Source organism: Temnothorax americanus, unplaced genomic scaffold (assembly GCF_048541705.1).
Source record: "Temnothorax americanus isolate GAGA-0224 unplaced genomic scaffold, ASM4854170v1 Scaffold10, whole genome shotgun sequence".
Classification (NCBI taxonomy): Eukaryota; Metazoa; Arthropoda; class Insecta; order Hymenoptera; family Formicidae; genus Temnothorax; species Temnothorax americanus.
Genome location: NW_027509231.1, coordinates 3,260,453 through 3,286,392, shown reverse-complemented (window position 1 = coordinate 3,286,392; position 25,940 = coordinate 3,260,453). Strand labels below are relative to the sequence as shown.

Below are 25,940 nucleotides of genomic sequence, written 5' to 3'. Positions count from 1 at the left end.
GATCCTATCTGACACTGCAATCAGGTTGGCGTGCATATATCGCAGGCCGAGTTCCTCCAGAAAATACCGAGTACAAATCGACAACTATAACTAACCGCGAGGTTATCATATCGACGTACAAGAAGCGTCCCAATCTACGTACTTCACACAGGAATTATACTAAACGACATCTCATTACCGGAGCAGTATCGTATCTCGATCGGTATTTGTAAATTGCATATGCCAGAAAATGAACAAGGTAATATTGTAACTAGATTCTCAGATATTAACGACGGCTATTACATACACATACAGATGATATGCAATACTCGCTATATATATAATACACGGTGAATGTGGAAACACCCCTAATCCTTTTTTTCTACGTAACTTGCAATGTAACTTTCATTATTTATGTGAAAAAAGAGAAATTTTTTTTACTAATTTTTAATGTAATTATATTAATTTGTAGCAATCAATAAAAGCGCTGACAAAAAACATCCTGGAATTTGTTTTCTCTTATGCGAAGGTCTCAAGTATCTCATTGTCAGTGACATGTATATCTTCGTTTTTGAAGATTCATAAAAAGGATTATTGCCTTTCATTTCTGTAGCTTATACTTAAGTGTTTGTTATTTACGAGCAATTTGGGTCGAATTTACACAAAGTTTCCCAGATTTATATGATAATAGCGGTTTCAAATACAATTTAATTAATCTGTATTACGCACTCTCTGGACTTTGCATTCACAACGTCACCGACGAGAGCATTACGGCGACCGTAATGTAACTCCGTCAACCAACTACGGTAATTAATACAACCAACGGTAGGAGCCATGCCCCGAACGGGACCGGCTAGCAAACGCGGGTGCAAGGCGGTGTACTCGGTGTTGTATACGTCGCGTCCGCGAAATCTCTCAACGTTATAACGTCGTTACGCATTCGAGGCACAGGCGTATCACGTGTATATGTACGTGTGTAAAGCGGACAGTCGTATAGGACTGCTACACGGAGCGAAACTCATCGGGTGAAGCAAGGTGAGCTGGTTTCCCAGTGCCGGGTCGGGCCGGGGAGGGCACCTCCTCGCCGGTGCTGGTTATTTAAAAGTTATAACTTATAACAGCGACCATTAAGCCCGCCGCTGCTCCGGCCGGCTTGCATTCTGCCACGGCCTGGATATCTCTCCGTGAAAAGGCTGCATTCTGCATTCCTCGCTGGTGTGCGCGCGCACGACGACACGATCGAAAGCCTACCCAAGAAAACGTATCCGATTGCCCATAACTTCCTGTCCGTGGCAGTCGCTCGTGCTTAAATCTCTTTTCCATTCGGAGACCGATCCATCACCGTTCGCCCCTGGTCCCCTTCTCGCAATCGCGCAAGGGAAAGACGCGATTTTTTAAGGAAAGCGACTGTAGCGAACGAGCGAAATTCCGTATATAACAATGGTTTCTTTTTCTTACTTTTTCTCTCCTTGAATTTACGACGTCATTTAAGAATAAGAAGATAAATGAGGACACTTTGATCTCTGGTTAATCATTGAGAGACATTCAAACGCAGCAATTCAATTGTAATTCAAGATTTTTCCAAAAGATAAATTTTTGAAAATGTTTGAACTATTGCAGTATATCGTACAGGTATTGACCAGGTAGATATTGTACATCTGAATGCTTTATGTTCGATCTTTATGTTTTCAAAGGTCTCAAAAATTGCATTAGGCATGTGTAAACACAAGCACTTGTAAACGTCACTGGGGAATACCTGATGGGCCGTCCACGAAATTTTCAACGCCTGCAGCAATTTGTTACTCTTTCGCTCGGCGACATGTAAACGTGCACCATAGCGTGAACAGCATCATTAAGGGTCCTCGAGCTTTCACTAAATTTTGATCATTTGTTTCCAGCGTGCTGAGCAGTGTCCATTATATCGCTGACAGGTGAATAGACTTCACAGTGTACCGCAGAAAATACCGCACAGTATGATACGAAGACATATACATATATGTGGTCTATCTTTTAGCACGAATTATTATCGGTACCAAGTTTATCTCGGTTCTGTAAATGGACCTATTATATCGATAAAAACGTACTTAATGCCTCGATCGGAGCGAGCCGTTTAAAATCAATTCACGTTCAAGCGATTAATCGACACACACTGCTTTCTAAGTCCGTAATCTCAAGGCATAATATTTATCTACTCTGGTATCGATAACGCTATTCATAAATCAATTCGCAGAATATTGGCTCGTTAACCGTATTAGTATCACGTTTTTCTTTGAAAGCGATAACATGTCTTTGCAAGATCAGATAACCGGTTTTTATTCTGGATTCAACTGTGTATGCTAAACTTTTATTCGTATAAATCACAACGCATTACCATATATTATAGTAATTAAAAACTTTAATTGGTACTTTTAGTTATCAATAATTTGCTTCATAATTGATCTGCTTTACAAGCAATTTGTTAACTTGAAAGGAATTTAAGCGGTTCTCAGGGATGTGATTTTTTTTATCTACTCCATTATTTAAAAAATGAGTATTCATCGTCGATTGAGGATATAATTAACGACATTAATTGTCAGTGCACGGTATAATTTTAGAATGCTTTCTTCAATGCCATTCTCATAATTACTTACAGCAATGTGTTCAACAATATCCCAATGATATGTGCATGGGTCATCTTCGCGATATTACGACTCGTAAAAGGAAACGTGACGATCGATTGTTCATTTTGCACTTCCAATACATTTCAAAGGAAATAAGCGTACGTTCAAGAATATTCGACAAGATAAATAATAAAGAAACAAAGCATATATCTCTGAGAATCACAGATCTGTGAGCTATAACAATATTCGCTGGCCAGACGCGACAAGAAATGACACTGACACGATTTCATGAAATTCAACGGCGCCGCCGTCGGTCGATAAATATGTTAATCCGAGAGCGCCCGCTCACCCTCTCGAGAAAGCGCAAAGAAACCCGAGGGATGATTAAAGTAAAGGAGATTCGAACGCGGCGTCTTTAACGCCCCGAGACAGACGGAGAACGTTGCAGGAAGTATAACGAGTAAGCCTGTTTCATTATACCATATACCGTTCGCTCAACAGGAAAAAACTCGCAAAGGAAAAGGAGGAGCAGGCAGGTAGACTTAAGGGTGGTCGAGGATAAAAGTATCACGGACCATGTCTTCTGACCGCGGGGATATACCTGATCGAGACCAACACGAAGGGAAAAAAAAGGAAGGGAAGAGAAGAAAAACGCCACAATGCCCAGTGATGATATTATTTGTTGAGTCATCTTGCGCACGCCTCTCTCTCTCTCTCTCTCTCTCTCTCTCTCTCTCTCTCTCTCTCTCTCTCTCTCTCTCTCTCTCTCTCTCTCTCTCTCTCTCTCTCTCTCTCTCGAATGGGAAAGCGACTAAACATCGAGAAAGAAGAGGAGCGAGCGAGTGGTGTTCATACACTTGTTTTGCATACCGTGTAAACGACGTTTCTCTTCATTTTCTCTTTTCCACATTCTTGCGCGTTTAAGTTGCTCCATTGTCAATTAATTTTCTTTCAAGCAAATGAAAGGACGAGAACGAGGAGAAAAATCGGAAAGAGCTGCACGTTCGAACACGTTCGAAAATGAACGAACAAATGAATGAATGAATAAGGAACATTCCGAGGGTTCGGTTTTTTAAGAGACAACGGAATAAATTGGACGGCGTGCCTAATATAATGTATAACGAGTGAAACGCGCGCGCGATCGAGCAATGACAGCGCTTTCCTTTTGGAAAAACTCTGTCGGCTATGTGTCAAATGCTTTGTCGGAAAAGAATTCTGGATACGGGGGAAAATGGAGAAAACAAGTAAAAACCGGAGGGACTTTATTACGTATGTAATTATGTGCAAAGCGTCTGATTACTTGCACTTTTGTAACAATATTATTGTACGAATTAATAATTAAAAAATGCGTTTATGGGAATGTCATCGAATTAATAATTCTTGAATACAAAAAAAATAATATAAAATAATATCGACTACAATTTTTAATTCCTGCACCCATTGAATGATTAATTATTGTTCTGACGTTAATATCGTGAGAAAGACGTTACGAAATACAATTAATCAGACCTTCGTTTCCTTTACAAAGTACTCCACGTTAGATTTTCTCAACAATCTACGGTTAATTATTGTTGCGTAACACACACCTATTTCTGCAAATAGAGAACTTAATTTTGTCAATATCCTTGGCGAAGAAAAAATTGATCTCTCCCGGAAGCGAGGCCTTGGGAACGAATCTATCGGATCGTAAAAGCTTTCCGACACCGTTCGCTTCTGTGGACCACCGGACGCGCGACGTATTAACTACATGTCAAACACAGTTTTTACGATCGCGTTAATGCGTCGCCTTGCATTTAGCATGGGGGTACGAATATCGTTGGACCGCGGAGCTTCGAGAATGATGGGCAAGGTTAAACAGAGAATGATTGGTCCGGATTAGTTTTAATGGCTGTCGCGATGCAAGACGTGTCTGGTCGCATCAACATGCTTGCAAACCGTCAACCGGAATTCTCTTAAGTAGCCAGAAATTTTGTTATCCAATTACAACAAGAATGTATAACATGATGATTTGATAAAACTATAGTTCTCATTAGCCAAGAGAGAGAAGTCATAAATATAATAAATAAGTAAATACATATACATAATACATACACAAATACAAAGTAAAAATGAGTATTATAATAAATTATAAATATTAATTAAAATTTTCTGATAATTTCTGGTATCTTTATTTTCTTTTTTTAATTAAAAATAAGTTGTAAAGTTTATAGAAGGCTTTGTATGTCTTTGTGTTATAACTTGAGATAGAAAGAGATTTAAGAATATTGTGCGTTTATTAAAAAACTTTTCATACCTTAGTGCACTCAGGCATATAAAAAGCTTCAAATTATTATTTTTTACGGAATTTCTAACAATAATTTATTTCAAATGCGATAAACTGCAAGCGTGTTAATAAAAAAAGGAATAAAACACGATGTTAACAGAATAATACTAATTGCCAAACAAGCTTGCCGCACTAACTGAAGTATTAATTACCGACCACTCGTAGGTAGTTCGCGAATAATAAGTCGTGGGATGAGAGAACGAAGGGTAGGGGGAGAAAAAGAAGAGAGAAACGCATTAATTATCCCGCGTCGCGTAGCTTTAGCGAACCCTGCGAATATTCACCCAAACAGTGCCGTAAATGTAATTTCTATGATAATCAAACATATACGATATCTTTTATATGTGCAAAATTGCAGTGTATGTGTATAGAGCGTCTTCTATATACAATATATACATCATAAAACATTAACGTAATTGTTACGTTTACAAGCGCCATAAATGTTCTGTATCAAATTTAGAGCAATCTATTAAATTTAGATTTATTAGTTCACAAGTTTTTTTTCTGTTAATTATATCTAAATCTTGACGCGAAGTCTAGAAGATTTCCCGTGAAATATGCGTTGTCAAGACACGAAGCGATTGACGCGAATCGCGAGATTGGTAAACCTTTTATTTCATCGTTCATCGGACAAAAAGACTATACGGTCCTGAGGTATCAACGTGACACGAGGACGCGTGTGCCCGCACGTGTGGTACAGTTGTCGCGATAAAACATAGAACGGACGCCTTGGCGCTTTTTTCCTTCCCCAGATTGTCTCCGTGTCTCGCCTCGCCCTCTCTCGCCGCTGCTTTTTCGCCCTCGCGAAATCCAAAATGGGACCCACACGCTGCTTTTGCTTTCATCTCACCGATAAACGCGCCCGTATCTGTGTAACGCAGTCAGAATGATAACGAAGATAAATCACTCGGCACACGACGGTCTCTCACGGTAGCGAATCTGAGAAAGGCGCGGCGGGCATACGACAAATTAGCCGCGTTTACAAAGTTATCGTATTAATAACGTAAATCAAGCACATTTGGGCGTCGTAAGTGCCTTAACGTTCGTGGACCTCGTATCAGCGCTTTAATATTGAGATATTAAATCGTGAGATAGACTTTTCTTTGGTGATAAGCTTTTCCGATTTCAAAACCAAATGAAACGACTGCATAATAATCCCGAAACTAATATGTAGAATTAAATACGATGCTTATATTGCATGTGCGACCGCGTAAAAAAAGTTTTTGCCGACCTAGGACTGCGCGATATCGCGGTGTGCAGTAATGCGATGCGTAAACGCTTATCTTGCGCTCGTGCGAGCATATACGCTTGGCATATTCTCTCGGGGCTGATAAACGTGTTTGATTGCGACGCAGATAGCGGAGTCGCGGATTTTGCGGGTAGCGCGACGCGAATACGCGCGCGCCTTCGCAAACACGGAGATTTTCCACTGTGCACCGCCCGGTGGACAGAGCGGGTACACATACATAAAAGCCGAGAGCGGCTTGTCATTGGCCGCCGCCATTAACACCTCTCCGCGAGCTCCAAAGGTCCATAAATTAAAACCAATTCGCCGTACACAAAACGTGCTAATGAAGTCGCGAGAGGGATGTAGTACGGAGTTAACACTATTGTTTCGCTTTTTTTTTTGTACCGTCCGTCCCGTAGTCGATCAACGCGTTAAACGCAGCGGAAAACGATCTCGCTATTCACACCGGCGACGTTGAATATTGTATATAGAGAACAGATTGGATTTAATACCAACATATTTAACAAAAGTCGCACCAAGCTCCAAAAATAAATTAATTTCTCACCATGGTTTTCTAACTCAAAATTTTTCTCGTCAAAGTTTTAATAATACACCTATTGTCGTCTCTTAACCAAGTTATTGGTTGGACAAAAATAAGTCTTGGTTATTTAAAGATAAAAAAATGTGTGTCAATGATATGATAAGTGACAAGAGGCTGTTCTTCAGATAATTCCAAATGGACCTTACTTTGACAGAATCTTGATTTGCGATTCAATAATCGAGAACGTTCAAGTAACTAATAAGCAATTACGTGGCCATTGTCGCGAGAGAATCTGAGATACGTCGGGAGGGAATCATACATCAACGAGCACAAGGAAACGTAATCACGGCCGCGGCGTCGTCGATTTTTAGCGCAAGAATGTCCTTTGGAATTTTATTCATTTCTCTTGGCCGCCTCGGACTCCATTGGAGAAGTTCTCTCCATCCCTAAACGAACAAAGCGCATAATTCATCGGCCATAAATCCAACGGCGGTCACGTCGCGGTCCTCGCAAATCAGCTCGCCGAAGTTCGCGAAATAAATTGCGATTCCACGCGGATTGTTGGAATTTATGATTATGACGCTTTAATACACGCCGGTGCCTCCTCTCCCACCTTTCGCGTCATTCTCGCCCCAACGATTATTTTGCATGATATAAAAAGCGAACAGGAGTAACGTTTCATTTTATTTCAATTCTTCATTGACGCGCGGACATTATTACAAAGAACAACGGTTGAACCTCTTCGACAAAGAACTCACAAATTTTTAAAGACGTTTACAAGATATAAATAATAAAAAAGGGACTAAAATTTTACAATAAAATTAATGCGATTTGTTACCTAAAACTTGGAAGAATATTCGTAAACAATTTACTGAAAAATGCCAAAAATAGCATTCGAAAGATTTTATACGAATTGAAGGAAAGGTCGCGACTCGGTGATCGCAGAAATCGTAGATGATACAGAAAACTTTATTCGTTAGCATTACGTGGTGGGAAGTAAATAAGTTGAAAACGTAAGCTTTGAGGTGGAAACCCCGAAAAAATGTGGACGCGAAAGTGAAAAGTAAAGTTGGCGAAAGAAAGAGCTTTGCTAAATGGCGCGTCTTCGGAGTTCTGCTTGATTTTGCCGCAACTTTTATGTCCTAACGCATCGACCCCTACACAATACATTTCCTTCTCTTTAAAGTAATTCGTTCTTCTTCGCGGCAAAAGCCCGGCATTTTAAATCACGTCAAGAATTCGTCAAGGTTCCCGAATATCGACGAGACGAAAAACGACGCAAATTAAACGAGCAGCGCTGCTCCGAAATTATAGCAACATTCCGTGATGACACACAAATATACAATATAATTGTATCATCCAATCATATAATAGCACAGTTTATCTAAAGATTTCCAAGCTTTAAATAATTTCCACGTATTCAATTATTTCACGACCAAAGGATGCGATATTTAAATTTCCTATTTTTCGTTTACTTCGCGTAATTATGCAAAATGCATCTGTTATTTACAATTTACGATACAGCGGATATAGCTCGACGCGTGTGATAACTTGTCGAGAGATCAATTTCGTGCTCGAAAGTTCAAAGGAAGCGAAGGAAGCCCTTTCATACGATGAGACAATTATACAGAAAAATATTTTCGGGGATATCTTCCTCGCTTCGTTACGGCTGTATAAACCACCTAACGCTAATCGTCTTTTCATAGACCGTGTTTAAAATCCTTCATTGAAAAAAATTGTTCAACGGCGCAACAGCTGGCGCTCGATAATTGCCGACTCCGAAAAAAAAAACGAAAAAAAAAAAACGAGGGGTGCGCTGCATCGAAGGCAACGTTCAATAGCCTACACATGCCGTAATTACCGACCGACCAACCAATAGTAGCCTATCATTATCTATCTGATGTCTATCCTCCCGATAACGCACGATATGCGGTCCCTAGTAAATTTCCTTCGATTGAATCGCGTTTGTAAGGCGTAATTGCAACCGTCGTTCGCGAAACTCGACGTAACAAGCGTACAGGATTTGTCCATCTTTTCGAAATGTCGCGAAACACGTGCTTATACTTATTCGGTGTATCCCGTTGTACTATAACTCAAATAATTGCGTACATAATAATCCACTTAATCTTCCAAAGCATAGGACTTTGAATTCAACAATCGCTTCAATTCTTTTTGTCATTTTCGGAAAATGTAACTTAACAATCTCTGCTAGAGATTTGTCATCGAAAAGTCGAATTAATTTTGAGACATTCCATTTTCATATACGGTTATAATTCCATTGTTATAATCGCTAATGCGATTTATGGTTTTCCGTTTGGCTATTCATTGTCAGTCAGAGCATTGCAATTTGCACACATTATTGTTATAAGAAGAGAAAAATCCATAGAATCGGCATCCCGAGACTTGTGGATTATCCTCAAAGATTATCCTTAAAAAATGCGGCAAAAGAAAGAGATCGAGTCAAAGCGATTCGGTATTTTCCTTGCGATCGGCCAATCACTCGGCCGGGGATCTCACAGAGTCGCCGAAAGGCCAAACCCGTTCGACGGACGGCAGACGAATATGTTCGCGAGCGAGGCTCAGAGAGACCCGTTCGCGTTCCGGTGAATAAATTCAACTTTGATGTCCTGATCAGCGAGCGACGCGCGCCGACCTCGCAATTAAAATCGAATTTTCGGGGACGAATCGAGGAAGAGCGAATCGATCTCGCTCCGATCAACGGAAGAGAGAGAGAGAGAGAAAGAGAGAGAGAGAGAGAAAGAGAGAGAGAGAGAAAGAGAGAGAGAGAGAGGAAAGAGAGAGAGAGGAGAGAGAGAGAGAGAGAAAGAGAGAGAGAGCGCGGGGAAAAAGAGCCTCGTCAGAAAACCCTTGGCGCTCGCGCGCGAACCGGATTCTGGGAAGTCTCTTAAAAGCAGTCTCGCCGCGACTCTCTTTTTTTCCCTCTCTCCCCCGCGCGACGCGGGGCCGCTCTACGTACCCGCCTCGGTTATTTTTGCGGGATAACGAATTGCAAGGGCGCGTCGTGTATATCATATTACGAGCTCGGCGCGATTTCCACGGTTATAACGCGTCTGCTCCGCGTTACACCGTATTTTCGTCGCCCCGCCGCGCGATAAAGAAACTCCGCCGGAATTCCGCGAGTAAGTATATATATATACGCGTTTCCCTCCGCTTGAATTTTGCAGGTAAATCTTCTCCCCGACATCGCCAAGAGACGACCGCTCTAATATAATCTAACGGCGTCAATTCAATTATTCGCCAACCGGCGGCGGCGACTCGAAAACCCGACGCTACTTGACGCGTCTCGCTCAATCGCCCGATCGCGAAACGGAAAGATCATCAGAGACGGCCCGGGCCCGCCGATAACGAGATAATGTGACCTAACAACGATAAGATCCGCGCCGATAAATCAAGCCCCGTATCCATCCGAGCGTATAAGAACGTCTGCATAACGTGTCGTCGAAAGAGTTAAGCGCGTTAAAGAGTTAATACGTAAAATACGATCTCGTCCCCCGGGGGGGGGGGGACGGGGTGAATTGAGATTGACGTGAATTCGTTAACTGCGGATATCAAGAGCTCGCTCGACGCTCGATCGCTCCTCTAATTGTAAGCGCGTCTCTCTCGTTCGTATATCGGAGCACGTTAAGCGCTAAATGGCGCAGCTTCCACGTGACGATCGGGATCGCGAACGCGATCGTTTCTTATCGAGACGAAAGAGTTTGAAACTCTTCGCCGAGTTCTTTCCCCCCCGTTCAAATTGCTTCAATGCCACTTGCTACAATATGGAGAGGGAAGCGCGCCGCAGTTCACGCGATCGAAGGATATACATATATACGAACACGATCGCGCGGAGAATTTTGCGATTGCGATTACTTTGTACATGAAACTTTAGAAAATGTTAACTCACATGAGATGGCCTCCTTGGGGATGTCGCTGAGCGGGAAGCCCTGCGCCTCGAAGATCGGCCTGACACTGTCGCACTTGAGCCCGGCGGCGTTCACCGTCGTCGTCGTCGTCGTCGCGAGGACGGCCGTCGCGACGGCGACAATCCACAGAGTCGTCATGGTACTCGTCATTCTCGCGGCGCCGGCGTCGTGTCGTCCACCTTCCGCGCGCGGAAACGGAGACGCGCGTAAGAGCGGGAACAGAGCGGAGCGAAACGCGCGATCGACGGCGGGGAGAGGGGGGGAGGGGCGGAGAAAGGAAGACGGAGCACCCGCTACGATCCTTCGAGCACTGCTACTCGCGACGACGGCGTACTTACGGTCGTTGCCGGCGGCGAAACGGACGCAACGATGACACTTTTGCGCGGCTCGAGCATTCGCGTACTTACGCATCCGCGCGCGCGCCCGCGTTTTTCCCCTCGCGATCGCGAGCGAGGGAATTGTCGTCGGGACGATGAACCAACCGGGCGGGAGGTATTCCTCGTGCCGTGGATCTCCGAGTCGAACGAGGGAATCGTCGAGCTGTGGATATGTATCGCGAGACACTCCGAAACGAGAACCGACCTTTTCGTCGGCGCGAGACGCACTGACTGTTATAGGCTGTAAGCGTGAAGCGAAATGTGCGCGGCGCGCGGCCGGCGCGGCGGCCGGAGCGGTGACGAATGGCGCGCGGCGCGCCTGCGCCGGAACGGCGGGACGGTAACAGGTTTGAAAACGGCCAGTGCCGGCACCCGGCCACCCCGCTAGTGGCGCGCCAGTGCTGCCAACGGCGAGAATGTATCGATCGAACGGGTAACGTCGATAACGTCGCGCGATATATTATCGACCGTCTGTAACACATTGAATATAATGAGCTAGGTTGATAAATGTTTTAATCTGCGTCATTTAAAGTTTAAAGTTTAATTTAAATTGTAAAAGAGAGAAGGATCTATCGTGTAATCGTCATTTGCCTTAAATTTCTTTCGCGAATAAAACGCGTCTTAAGAGAATTATATTATTAATATATTTATAATTGTTCTTTCCTTCTTATAGCGTTTACATAAGGAATCTATTCTAGTTTCGACTAAATAAAACACACGTCATATTCTTTAAACAACTTTACGATACATATTATGACGTAAAACATGATTTTATTTCTTTGAATCTATTTTGGAAGCATTGTATATAGGTATAGCAATAGCATATAAACACATGCATTCAATTAGATATAATAAATAAATTTACATAAGTACAAATATTTTGAAATGCAATTTGAAATAAAATAATTGTAATGTACAATATGTATTCTTCTTTACTGTAAAAACAAAACGAATATTTAGTAATTAAAAATAATCATTAAATAGGGTTAAAATTTAACGTTATAAAATCTTCAAAGTTATGAAAATATGGTAACTAAACAAATTTTAAACTCAAAATTTGTCCAAGAATCTGTAGATGATAGACAGCTTGAAAGACTTGTGTTATTAATAATCCAATTATCACTTTTATGTGTATACGACTTGCTAAGTTATTTTTTATATCTTTATAATATGTAATAACTTTTTGATATTATATTGATAAAATATAATATTGAAACTATAGTAAACGTACTGTTGCAATTGAAGTTTTAACGTTTCTAATTGAGAGACTTGGTTTAATAATTCGGTTATTTGTTGCTGACGTTGATCCGCAACGATCCTTAAATCACTCAAGTCATTTTCATTATTTAATCGAACTTTCTCATACTCTTGTGCTTTTAGGCTCTAGCTTTCTTATTTTCTTCAATTAAGTTTTGCTGCTTAGATTTTAGTGCTTCTAGCTCCTTTTGCAATTGAAGCCTCAGTGTTTCTTTATATCCCGTAACGTGTCTTTCCAAGATCAAACGTGCCTGATGCTCTTTTAGCTGTTGGTCCAACGTCACAGCTTTATTCTCTTCAGATTACTGAAATTTACGAAATGATTCTTGTGTCTCGCGGCGTATCTGCTCGCACTCTTCCTTCGTATCATTTATTTTCATCTGCAACATACATTTAAATAATATTGATATTCCACTTAAATTTCTTTAACGGTGATTAGCAATGAAATGTTGGGGCAATTACTTAAGATCGTCAATAATCACGTGATATAACGAGATTGGATAACTTTTAAGAAAATTTATCTCATGCTAAAAGTAGTCGTAAATAATTAACAACCCGCATATAGCAATCAAAATGTAATAAAAACTTGTTAACAGCAATAATTGTTGACAAAAAAAAATATATCTATGCAGGATTTCTTAGTATTAACGTGACTCGTAACGTATTGCTTCTCATCACTTTTCTAATGTTATATACAAATATATATTATGTACATATATATGTGTGTGTGTACATCTATGTATACTCTGGAGAATAGTCCGTATATGAAAAGACAACTGTATAATATTGTAACATAATATAAACACGTATTGAAACATCCGCGGGCAATATGATGATATTTTATCGTTAAATACGCAATACGCACGAAGATCGAGTCCAATTTTATAGTATACCTTATTGAGTAATGATAATCTTATTAGAGAGTAAGACTAGTTTTTTTTTTTCGTAATTTATTGCATATTCTGTAATCAAAATGTATAATTATGAAGAGATGTACCTGTAAATATATATATATATATACGAAAAAGCATTCTTGCTCTGTAGCTGCCTCTTTATTTCTTTCCCTTTTTCTCTCCTCTCTCTCTCTCTCTCTCTCTCTCCTTTTCTCTCTCTCTCTCTCTCTCTCTCTCTCTCTCTCTCTCTCTCTCTCTCTCCTTTTCTCTCCCTTTCTTAACAATAGCTTAATACTATTCAGATATATCTACAAGTAAAATATAAGTATAGATTAAACTAATTTATAGTGGACGGTTTAGGAGCAAGACTTAAATAAAAATTCCATCACGAAATATTAAAAGACGAAAGAAATCGTTTATGTTGTTGTATAAGATTGTTATCAAATTATATTATATCAAATTACGTAAACAATCATATATTCGCTATTTCTATAATACAATACATTTTGCAAGAAATCATCAGAGATCCACGAGTTTCTACTTCGATATCGAATATCTGCGTCATAATAATTACATCTCTTTGTTTATCTCTATATAAATATATAATTTATCATTATTTTTATATCAATTTATAATTAATAATTGATTATATCATTGTTAACAAGAAGAGATAACATCATACAAAAACGATATGATCCCGCTGACGAGATATCAATTGAATGCAGTTATGCAATAAGGAATCAAGCGCCATTTCCGTGTGTTTTAGTTCTGATTATATTGATTTTTGTTCTATATTGTGGATAGAAAATTTTCTAAAAACGCAATGAAATTGTATTTGATGAGAATTACAGTTCATTATATTTAACGTTGGCGCAGAATTTTACTTTTGTTACGCGAAATTTGCTCTTATAGCAGAATAAAAGGTTTTGGAGTTGGTTCCGCATTGCAGAACTGCGTTATTCAATTATCAAGCCTACAATAAAAACCGCTGGCTGCATAATTGCGATATCAAAACTACGCGACAATGGTATTCGCACTTGCATAAACTTTGAAGGCACGACAAAACTAATACGAGATCGCACCCGTTAAAGGCTAATTACGTTCCGGACGGAATAGCAGGCGCGCACAGCCACAATGTCGGTAATGCATATGCGAGGCAAACCGGTTGAAATTAGATTCTCGTTAGATTGCATTTTGCCACTGAGTCGGGAGATACTCGCTTTAACGTAAAACGGTGTACCGAGTTTTCTATCGATCCGCGTGTTGTTTTATTTCAATAAAAACCTATTGCTGATTGATACGATCTGGCATCCGATATCAAGTACGATATCACCGACATGCAGAAAAAATAAAGCGTATAAAAATAAAACGAATACTCATCGTTAAAAGCTGATGAAAATCCTATTTATACCCGAAGTTGTAAAAAATATATCAGCGCGCACAAAAGGAAAAATTCACATGCTTTTAAAAGTGCTTTTAAAATTGAGCTCAATAATTCCTGTTCCAGGATTAATTCAATATTATTCAATATTAAAACAGGAAAATAACGGCACTCTGTTAATTATTTAACTCATTTTAAATTATCTTTCATAATTAATTGATACTCGATTCGTATACCGATTATAAAGGCCAACAAATAGAATAAATTTAATGTTGTTTTTCGAAATAAAACCGAAATGTCCCAATTGTGTTTTCTTCTCATTGCACAGTTATCAAAATACAAAAGCTCGCTGTTTATCTGTGTAAAATATTGGCAAATAAAAAATGGACGGATTGCGAAATTATTCGATTTAGCCTACATATACGTGACGGTGCTGTGACACAAGGGGCAGGCGTTTATGTTAACAACGTCGCGTTCCGTTGCGACGTGATGTCGGCAAACGGTGCAGATCCACGCGATGCTGAGGTCCATGAGCGGTTTGCCCGAGACGATGCAAGCCGGGAATCTTGTCGAGCAATTCGGGCACGTGATACACCAGTCGGGCACCAGAGTCTCGCAGTTGACGCATTCCGCCTTGTTGTTGCGGGAGTCCTTCGGGGTGTGCTTCGTGAAGATGTCCACCGCCAGTTCCTCATATTCCTCTTTCTTGGCCTCCGAGATCGTCTCGAGTCCTTCCAATTTTATGAAGGCCTTCGAGCAGGTGGCGAACGCGTGATTAACGGCGCTCGATAGCGCCAACAGACAATAGATGTCCTCTACTTCCAGGATATCCTCGTAATCTCTCAGTCGCAGGGCGGTCTTCATCGCGGCATCGAAACTGCCGTCGTATAACTGTCTATGCGCGAGCAAAAGAAAGTGATACGCCTCGGCGCCCCGCCAGGCGTTTTCTATGATCCTGGTATCTTCGTTGCTTTCAGAAAGACCCATGACGACGTTACTGCGGCCGCCTTTTATCGCCGGAACGCTGTTGATGTGGTCCTCGATCAGCAGGGCCGCGAGAACGTATATCTTCTTCACGCGCAGGGGATGCGACTTGGACCTGGCTTGCTCCTCGGCGAGGCGAAGCAACAATTTAGCCGCTTCCAGATTATAATTGGCCTTCTTGTACAATTCGATCGCCTGTAGACGCTTGCCGTTTGATAACAGATGATTGGCGTACTTGCTCAGCAATTCGCCGATTTGTGCCATCTTGTAAGTCTTCGCTAAGTCGACGGCTTGGTCCCAGTGATTCAGACGCACGCACGTATCCACGGCTAACTTTACGTCTCCGTATTTGATGTAAGCCGCAACCGCCTGCGGGCACATTCCCACCGAAGCCAGCATCCGCGCCACAGTCTTCAAAATCGGACTCTTGTCCGGCAGCTGATCCACGGTTGCCGCCAGCTGAACGAAATCTTCCAGTTTGTAGTAGCACTGAATAAGTCTCTCCAAGTTTCTACCTTTCTCGTAATACTCCTTCGCGTTCTCCCAGTTCTGTCTCTCGGCGAAATGATCGCCGATCTTGTTGTACGCGTGCTCCATTTGCTTGTCCGAGCCGCCAATGCCCATCTTCATCAGCTGCACCACCCGAAAGTAGTCGCCCAGCTTTTGGCGTAGCGCGATCGCCAGGTCTCTCCTGTCCATGTCCAGATAAAGTTTTTCGGCCTCGTCGTAATTGCCGAGGAACGCCGCGACCTCCGCCTTCTTCAGCTGATCGTTGTGCACGTTCTGTAAACGCTTGATAAACTGTATACCCAGGTAATCCGTGCAGCGCACCATAGCGTTCTCCGCCGTTTCCAAGTCCAGCTTCGTCAACGCCGACTCGGCCAATAAACGCCAGAGACGCGGATGCGGATTGTCTTGAATGAAATTGTTGGTCTCCTTCAGACCCACCTTGGCCAGCAGCTCTCTTGTGTCTCTCAAAGATTTTACTTCCAAGTCCACGATCAAGTCCTTTCGCATATCGTCGGACATCAGCATGAGATCGTCCAACAGAACGCAGCGTATCTCCAAATCCTGAAACGTGCAAATATATCCAAAGCAAGCTATAGGCTCCTCGGGGTCTAGTCCTCTCAGAACGTACATCCTGGTTTTCTCCATGATCGCCAGGAGCGAGGGATTATCGCGTGCCCAACACATGGCCCACACGTCCTTCCTCTCGAACTTGGATATATCGTCGCTCGTGTCCGTGTCTCGCGAATCGGGCGCCTTTTGCGAATCCAGATCCAGCATAGTGAGAATACCGTTGGCGTCCAGGATAGAAACGCGCGTGGAGTCGCAGTTAATAGCGAGTCTGTGTAGCCTGCACGCGGTATTGTATCGGTTGACGAGCGTTATCTGTGGCAGAGAGTACCGCTGAATCATCCCCGAGTCCCGGCCGACCAAGAGAACCTTGTCGGTGGCGTAGACGCAGCAGATCGGATCCATGGTGGCCTTCGTGCTAATGGGGGTTTCGAACGAGCCGTCCTTATCCAAGTCCTGGATAACTTCGGTCACGCCGGTCGGCGTTTCGTCCACGTGATAGATCTTGTACTTGCGCATCCTGCTCGGGTGCAGCGTCGAGTTGCGTGGCGCGCGGAAGTTCCACACTAGGAAATTGTTCTTCGACGCAGCCACGACCATGTTGGCGGTTATGGTGACGTACAACGGCTCCAGATCCAGGAACTTGGAGTCTATCGGCGTGGCGATGGTGTTGCAAACGAGGAGAGCGAACTGCTCGGTGACCTGAGCGGGATCGTTCCTCACGGAGAGCACGCAGTGCTCCCCGTACGAGGCTATCGATATCAAAGATCTCACGTACTTGGTGCAACATGTGTTGCTACTCGTGTTCCAGAACGTCACGCAGGTACCGTCCTTGCCAACCTTCTCGTTCGTGAAGACGACCGTGTTGCTGAAGTACGTCCATTTGTAGTCCAGACGGATGTTCGCAAAGTATATGTGAGAGTCGACGGAAAGGGCGACTCGGAGGGACCCTTTCTCCCAGGTACAACACGTTACCTCCCGTCCTGGTATCTTCAGGGTCCTCACGTGCTCGCCGAATGGCGTGTAAAATTGTATAACGTTCATGTCCTTCGTTTCCCCGTTAGTGAGCATCGGCATCATGCCCGTCACCGCCAAGACTGAGCCGCAACTATTCCAGTCGCACCACGAGGCAGTCAACCCGGTTTCCATCATGACCGGATTGTCGTCGCTGGTGTCCCGCATCAATAGTATCCTACCGTTGCGATAACAGATAGCTAGTGTAAGACAATCCATGGCGACGTAGCCGTTTCTTCCATCGTACCACTGTAGGGCCACTATAGTTTGGTGAAGGGAAGTATTCAGCGAGGGGATGTTCAGTTTCATCAGGAATGTGCCTTGATTGTTGTAGAGATGAAGCTCTCCACTTTTCAAACCGAACAGAAGAAATTTTCCATCTGGAGACCACTGTACGGCAGAGAGAGACACGTTTTTCAATTCTTTACCCCAGATTCTGTTGCCGTCGACAGATCCGACGATCACAGCTCCGTCCTCGTAGACTATGCATATCTTCTGGCCGTCGCAGCTCCACGCCATGCCTCTCACCACAGACTTGTTGCGATTGTTTATCATTTCTTCGTACCACGAGCCCTTGTACAGCATCCAAACGATAATAACTCCGTTCTGATCGCTCGAGGTCAGCTTCTGATGCTCCTCGTTCCATGTAACTACTTGAACGTGTCCGTTGTGGCCCTCCAGAGGTTGATTCATGCTCAGATTGCTCGCCGCAGCCAAGCCTCGGGACTTTCCGCCGCTGTGCGATCCGCTGACATTGGAGTCTACACGTAACACCTTCAAAAGACCATCCTCTCCTCCCACTGCAATATACCCGTCTTTCTGATTCCATGATATGCAGTTTAATCGATAATTGTTCGGTATGGAGATCTTCTTGCTCAGATAAACGAACATTGCTGGTTTATGTCAGCCTTCCTGGCGATCTTTCGCAGAACTGACGCAAAGCTCTAAAATCAAAGTATTTAATTTATGACAGAGCACTGTGTGAGCTTGACGGGATAAAATTTTCTTACATAGCCAAACGTGGGTGGTTTACGGGCAAAAGTTAGGAATCAAGAGGCACATTTTCACGACAGTTTTATTTTACATTCCAAGAAAACAAGTATTACCGTGCTTTATCGCGGAAAGTAACATTCGAGGCGAGCTGTCAAAGCTGTCACGTTCCTGATATAAACACCTGTCAAGTTTACCTTAGCAACGAGTGCGACGTGCATAGCAACGAGAAACGAAACTGTGCGCCATCTAAAAGTTGCGGTGAGACTCGCTTCACTCGCTTGACGCATTATTGCATTTCCTTCTTTCAGAATCCACAGCCGCTAATGTCCATTTCTACCCCAATATGTAGATTAATTTAAAAATATTTTAATAGATTAATTTAAATATTTTAAATCTTTAATAGCTTATAAGAATTAAAAAAAAAATAGAAGGTAAATTAAACCGAGATTAAAATTAATCTGCATTGATACAAATAATAAATTGAACAATATCAATCGATTTGAGCCATCGAATGTAAATCGTTTTTTTAGAAGATGTAAATGCTTGTAAACAATTACTTTCCGAAGCGTTAAATATTTCGAAACAGCTCAAGTGTTCCACAAGCATATATTTTCTTTAATTTTTGGTAGAATTTCTTGTAGAAAACTACATTTCCAGTCGCTGTGGAACATAACCAAAAACATGGTAAGTTACATACACACCGTTACCCTACCCCCCTTGTAAATATTTGTGGACATGGCGATGTAGTTCAATTCGTACAACGCATTTCGTTCGCGTAAAGGCGCCAGCGGACCGGACGGATTCGTATATTTCGTTTACAGTGTAGAGGATTCAACTGCGGAGAAATGTAGCTGCAAAGAACGAATTTAACGTATACGCAGCCCCGTCTGTTCCTGGCTCTACTCTCAACGTTAGCTGACATCGATTCCCGTCGAGCCTGCCGAGAGAAAAAACTCGCAGACTCATGACGTGGGAATCTCACGATCGCTAAACTGTGTGTCTCTTTATTCACGAAATCGCGAAACGTAACCGAACGTAATATGCGTCGCGACCCTTTCGCGAGACAAGGAATTTCGAGGCATGGTACTGAGACATGGGAAATCCCGATAGGTTAGGAACTTCACTTGTAAGTATCTAGGCACTGGCACTTTCGCGGAGATTCTAGGCCTGTTCTTTTCAGTTGAACTTGCACAGTTCGTATTTTCTCTTTTTTTTTCTCTCTAACATGAAAAGAAAAAGAGAAAATATGAACCGTGCAAAAAGTTTAGCTGAAAACAACAAGCCTCTCGTTTTTACATTATTTAGGGCTGGTTGTTCTAACCTATTGGTAAGCTACCTGATAGTTAAATCACATGTCTATCTTTGTCCAATGTAAAGGATAAACAAAGACATACATATGATTTAACTATTAGGTAGTTTACCAACAGGCTGGAACAACCAGCCCTTAATATTTCGCTCGAGTATGAGATTAACAGGAGGATAGCTTTCATACGTCGCGACAGTTTTGCCTAATCAATGAGACAGATAACAGGATGGAAATGACATTTTGTAGGTGCGGACTGGCTCGTATTCGAGCGGACGAGCGCCTCGTTAGACGAAATTACACGAGGGGAGTAAAATGATGCATTATAGTCCATGGATTCAACATCAGCCTATACTGGATCATCGATGCTGCGCGCCGTACATTGATATGATGCCGTCCTACCAGGTTTACGATCACGAGCGTCATCAGCTGATCGAGGAGGAAACCGAGCAGGCTGGCGAGGAGGCGCACGACCCAATGACCCCTGCCACTTCCGGCGAACGTAGCTCCAGCGCGGATCTATTCAGATTGGAGTTTGCGGCGTCTCAGTGGTCCAAGCTCGTCTCTAATGCAGAAGGTCTGTTTACGAAGCTTATGACAAGTAATGTCTTACCACATACCGATCAGGATCAAATTGAGCAATGGCTGTGCATGAAGCAAGAGTACGAGGAATGTATAGCCAGCGACGAGACCACCAGTTTACAGGGATGCGCGGAGAACGTTAGAAGATCGTTAGAACGCATAGAGGAAGTAACCGAGACCGATGAGAAAACGGACGAATCTGGGAATCAAACGAAGCTCAATCCCAATTGCACCTCCAGTTCTGAGAGCGAGCTATCCGAAGTTGATGACGATGATGATGAAGAGGACGAGGAGGACGAGGAGGAGGACGACGATCAAAGCGATGTGAGTTCAGAAAATCCAGATTTCCTAGAGAAGCTGGACGAGTGCATGAGCAAGTTTAAAATAGAGACGGATGAAATTGTCGATTCTGTAAAGGATGATTTCAGAGAAGCAAACGTTGAGATTATATCTCCGGTGACGAGATCCGTAAATAATAATTATGTACCGGTGTCTCGTCCTGCACCAACGAGAAATCCAAATTCCAGGAGAAACTCAATGCTGCCTGGTTCCGATATGTGTAATGAAGTATTAGCTTTTAATGACAGCCGGAAATCTTGCCAAAATCAAATCCTTGAAAATCGCATCCCGGAATATATCAATCCGTATATATTGGATAATCGCGAATCAGAAATAAACATTAATGATAATATCATTAACGACAATTTCGTTGCGATACAAAATGGCAATTCACCCGATTTATTGCTCGAAGTTCTCAAGAACACGGAAATATCTGAACCTATCAAGGAATTGAAAGCTCTAACGCTAAATAACGAGGCGAAACAAACGCAAGTGAAGAAAATTCAATCAAATTTGGATGGAGCGCATAAACGTATCGAAGAATTGCAGACGACAATTAAGATTAAGCAACGTTTTATTGCAGATATGATAAAAAATTCCGATACGCGCAGTAGCGCGAAGCAGAGGTTCCAACGTAAACGTAGTAAACTGGAGGAGGAATATTACAACACGAGAACGCAATTAGCACAGGCAGAAAATGCATCTATGTACAAGGATGAGGAAAGGACACACAAGAAAGAAATTGAATTAATGAAAAATATAGCGATACATTATGAGAAACGAATGATGGATATAGATATGATAAAGCAAATAGCGGGCGACTCTGCAAAGAAAGTTTTGGAATTAGAAGCCTCGTTAAATACATCGAAGAAGCAAATGGACAAATTAAAGCGGCAATTGAAGAGAGAAGAAGAACGTAAGAAACAACTGGAAGACGAGCTGGCTAAAGATCAGCAAAAGATTCGTGAACTTGAGGAGAAATATAATCTGACTGCGTCCAAGTTGAAGGAAATGCAATCGGAGAGCGAGGATGAGAAACACAATACGAAATCGAAGACCGATTGCTCGGACAAGATGAAGAATTTGCTGGACGTTAGTGCGAGGATATCTCATCTGGACCACGTTCTGAAAGAGAAATCTATGGATCTAGAGAGAACCGCGGACATGGACGAGAAAGAAGCATTACGGCACGAGATTAGAAATTTGAGGCGCACTCGGGACTGTCTGGTGGATGAGAAATGCGATTTAGATGAGAAGTTCCAAAAGGAGAGAACCTTGACGACGGTCGAGGAACGTAAACTGCTAGAATGCGGTGAGACCATCGAAGCTATCGATGCGATGATCGAGCACAAGAACGAGATGATTTGTGGACGGAAGGATTTCGATGAGAATCAATCCCAACGCGAGAAAGGCGAGAGAATGCTGACGGAACGCTTGAAGAAACTCTCTCACGGTGAAATAATAACGTTATTTATGAAATATTTCCGCAAGGTGATCGACTTGAAGGAGAGTTCGAAGAGTCTGGAGATTCAGATAACCGAGCTCGAGGCTCACATTGCGAATCAGGATTGGCGGCTGATGGAAGCCGAGAAACGATTGATCCTGATGCAGAGGCAGTACGAAGACAAGCTGCATCACGTGTTCAGGCACTTTGCGGAGGAGACGAGCAGCTCCGGTTACGAACGACTGGACAAAGATTCCGAGCTTGTGAGATTCAAAAAGGAGAATAGAGCGCTGAAGAAACGATTGGCGGACGTCGAAGCTCTTCTCAAGGGTACAACGCCACCACGTGCAGCTAGTCCGTGCAGAGCTTTGCAGCAAGGATTGAAACAAATCACGCCTAATACTCGATCGACGACCAAAGTAACGAGGCAGCGAAATAAACTGATAATTCAAAAGACGACTGATTGCGACAAAAGGAAAAAATGAGTTTGTTGATGAGTACCGGCTTTATTTTTTATTATATATTTACGGACGATTTGAATCTTTTTTATCGTACACTCGTTTTATATATCACGTCTCCGCACAGTATTTTGTCACAGGTATTCACAATAGACTGTACAAAATCAAATTTCTTTTTTTAACGCAGCCTAGGTCATATGTAGATCATAATGTGATAATAGTTTCTCTGCGTGAAGCAATTACCTTTTCTGTATTTTTATAGGAATATATTGCTACATCTTAAAGATACAGTATATTTGTTTATCAGACAACTTGAAAATAAGTTTGATGATAATTATACTCGTTAAGGAATGTATTCTCAGATACGAATTTAACTGCATGCAAGTTCATCTTGTATTTATTATAGTAGTTCCAAGCTCATATAATTTAATATCTAGATGTAATATCTCGCGCGCGAGAGCATATTTGCATGCTCAAGATGGTATTGTTTCAGCAGTTGATGTAGCAAGTGTCACATCGACGACGTAATAGGATACGGTATGATCGCTTCGTTCTGGTTTACGCGACAGGAAAGCTTAGAGGCTTGTGAACGAATAGCTGACGCTCAATTGCTGTGTATTGAACAGTGTATATTCTAATTAATTTCACAGGCAAGCGGCTTTTGGATGACGATGGATGACAGTCAGGAAATTACACCGTTGTACTTGGAATTGAGCTATCGAAAAAATGTATCGAAAATTATGAGTCTGATTAGGATATATTTGGATTCCTGCAACACGGCGGACTGCTCAGCCATTGTATTTCTTGGACACGTCGATAACAATACGCATATCTCGCTGCACCCCAGCGATTACACATTTATTTAATACCTCGGTTATTTAATATCGGTCGTATTAGGAAAGGAATGTTTGATCTCCGTATTACTAATTCTCGCATTACCGAAATTTTGCTATGCACAAAGAAATCATGACGAATTTTTCTTATACTCTTATATTTGGAATTAATTTTTTGTATTTTATTACGGTGTTAAATATTAAACTGTTAAATATTATATATTAAAGGACGATATTTTTAAATCATTACCTTGTTAAATAACATTTTTAACTACCATGTCTGTGTCGAAATTTATTATTTTAACACAAAACGGTATTATTTTAACTCCATTATTTTAACACTGGTTTAAAATAACATTGTTTTAGTTAAATTAACGACATTGAGTAGGAGCAGTGGCAACCTATATCGTTAAAAATGACTCATATTGAGTAGTATTTGACACTACGAATGTTACAGTGTACGTTTCGAAATTGATATTATAATTTTCCGCCACAAAATGTTTCGTCTGCTTTTTTTTGGCTGAATCAGAGTTAATACTCGTCAGGCGTGAAACAGTCTTGATTTTCAACATTATCCACCGATCATTATGATTCTTGATCTCGGCTCGATAAGATCGTATCGATCCACTTCCGACATATAATATTTATTGTAATTTTGTAAATAAATTAAATATTATGCAACTCTCTTCCAGTCGAATAATTGATCATCTCCTGGACACATTGATGACCCATAAACGAGAGTTTCTCGTGGAAAATTACCGTTCTTCCTTTGCATATATATATATATCCACACACACTTTCGAAAGTTGGCTTTCGTAGATTAGTATCTGAAAAACAACTTTCATAGATTTGGACTTACATGAGCGAGGATGAAATAGATTTATATGTTTAGCTTTTTAAATCGGAATAAATCTTATCGCGCGACCTTTTCGTATAACTTATATACGAAACGTGTCTCGAATGTCCTCTTACTCTCGAATGTTATATACATTACAATGCGAGAGATATGGTGTTGCTTCAGCATCGATGAAAGTTAAAAAATAATGATCTCTTATCAAACTTTTTGAAGGAACGTCAAATTTATCACTAAATTCGTGTCCGAATTAATATTTAGTAGATGTCGAGCATGCGATATATCTGCCAGTGATATTGTAAAGCGTTTCACTATCAAAGTGTTATCGGAGTCGATGCGGTGAGACCGGATAAATGGAAATGTAAATGGACCCCCCGCATCATCGCAATCGCCAAGGTTGACGATTCCGATACGTGTGCAACCGCATGTATCGCATAACGTTATCGGCACCGAATCGTCGTCCTAAATTCTCGCCTGTTGAGCGCCGAGAAGCGTATTTCACGGCACGATACCCACGAATTGGTAACCACATCCCGAAGACGCGCGTAATCTCTCGGCGACGCGTCGGAGTTTGGTATTTGACGATCGTGCACCGATCCGCGACCAGTCGTAGTACCTGGCACCGTTACGATGCCTGAATATTGTAACAAAGTGATCCAGATTTCGGGAGAATTCGAGACACTGCTGCTGCAGCATCAGATACTATAGCGAGTTTCATCCGCTTTCCGGTCGATTTCTTCGCACGAGGAGATACTAGCTTAGGGTTTATGGCGACCTGCATCTATTCCACACGTTATTCTTATCGCGAAGAAGCCAAAAAATAGGCCCAATTCTTTTGTGTTCAATAAATAATTATAAGAACCTATATACCGTGATCCTGATATTACAGCAGGATCAAATCGCCTAATCGACTTTCTACGCTTATAACTTTTCTCGGGTTTTTTCTCCTGCGTCCTCACCAAAGCCCTGGTCCTGCGATAAATTTGCGACTTAACGATTTTACGCGATCGGCTGCTGCACCAATTAAATTTTACATCGATGCGGATTCAAAGTGCGTTTCTTTATTACCTTCTTAATTTTCCCTGCATGCTGATGTTGTGCCATGTAATAATTAGCATACATATATATGTATGTATGTACATCAAGTGTGGAGATACATTTTCAAGAAACATTTTCGACAATTATTTGAAATTAAAAATAATCGAATGCATTAAATGATTTCTTCAAATTGTCGGAGGTCGTATTATATACATACAATAACAGTTTAGAGTTTACAACAACTTTTAATAATTATAAGAGAAAATATTTCAAATGCATTGAATTAAGATATGCGTTTTTTTAGCGATTGTCGAATGTCGTATATACATTATCGTACTATGATTTAGAGATTCAGACAATTTTTAATATTTAAGACTATAAAATATATACATTGAATGCATTGTAAATATACGGCAATTTATTTAGAATCTAATATATCTCAACTCGATGTATGTTTAAATTTTATCGATCCTTGTCGCATTATGTTCGTTATAATGTCTTTACTGTGCTCGAGATT

General features: G+C 41.7%; 3 protein-coding genes across 5 annotated transcripts in view; 1 reads left to right on the top strand and 2 right to left on the bottom strand.

The window, feature by feature from the left end:
* Positions 1 to 11,232, bottom strand: part of Dlp (glypican dally-like) — a 138,213-nt gene extending 126,981 nt beyond the window's left edge. Inside the window, exon 1 of the mRNA XM_077414520.1 lies at positions 10,579 to 11,232. Within this exon, the coding sequence (XP_077270646.1) occupies positions 10,579 to 11,008 (430 nt within the window). The 5' untranslated portion in view covers positions 11,009 to 11,232. The remainder of the gene's footprint in view (positions 1 to 10,578) is intronic.
* Positions 11,233 to 12,892: 1,660 nt separating this feature from the next.
* Positions 12,893 to 18,887, bottom strand: Oseg4 (intraflagellar transport protein Oseg4). Of its 3 annotated transcripts, none has more exons than XM_077411439.1 (2): positions 18,768 to 18,887; positions 12,893 to 18,524 (listed from the first exon to the last, which is right to left on the bottom strand). In XM_077411439.1, the coding sequence occupies exon 2, from the start codon at positions 18,469 to 18,471 to the stop codon at positions 14,920 to 14,922; it is 3,552 nt and encodes a 1,183-aa protein (XP_077267565.1). In that variant the 5' UTR covers positions 18,472 to 18,524; positions 18,768 to 18,887; the 3' UTR covers positions 12,893 to 14,919. The 3 variants fall into 3 exon arrangements, with proteins under 3 accessions (XP_077267565.1, XP_077267554.1, XP_077267575.1); XM_077411428.1 differs by having other exon boundaries at positions 18,687 to 18,815; XM_077411449.1 differs by lacking the exon at positions 18,768 to 18,887 and adding an exon at positions 18,591 to 18,727.
* A 401-nt stretch (positions 18,888 to 19,288) lies between these two features.
* On the top strand, positions 19,289 to 24,218 carry Cos (kinesin-like protein costa). The gene is made up of 2 exons (XM_077410082.1): positions 19,289 to 19,699; positions 20,126 to 24,218. The coding sequence occupies exon 2, from the start codon at positions 20,192 to 20,194 to the stop codon at positions 22,724 to 22,726; it is 2,535 nt and encodes an 844-aa protein (XP_077266208.1). The 5' UTR covers positions 19,289 to 19,699; positions 20,126 to 20,191; the 3' UTR covers positions 22,727 to 24,218.
* Positions 24,219 to 25,940: the final 1,722 nt, after the last annotated feature.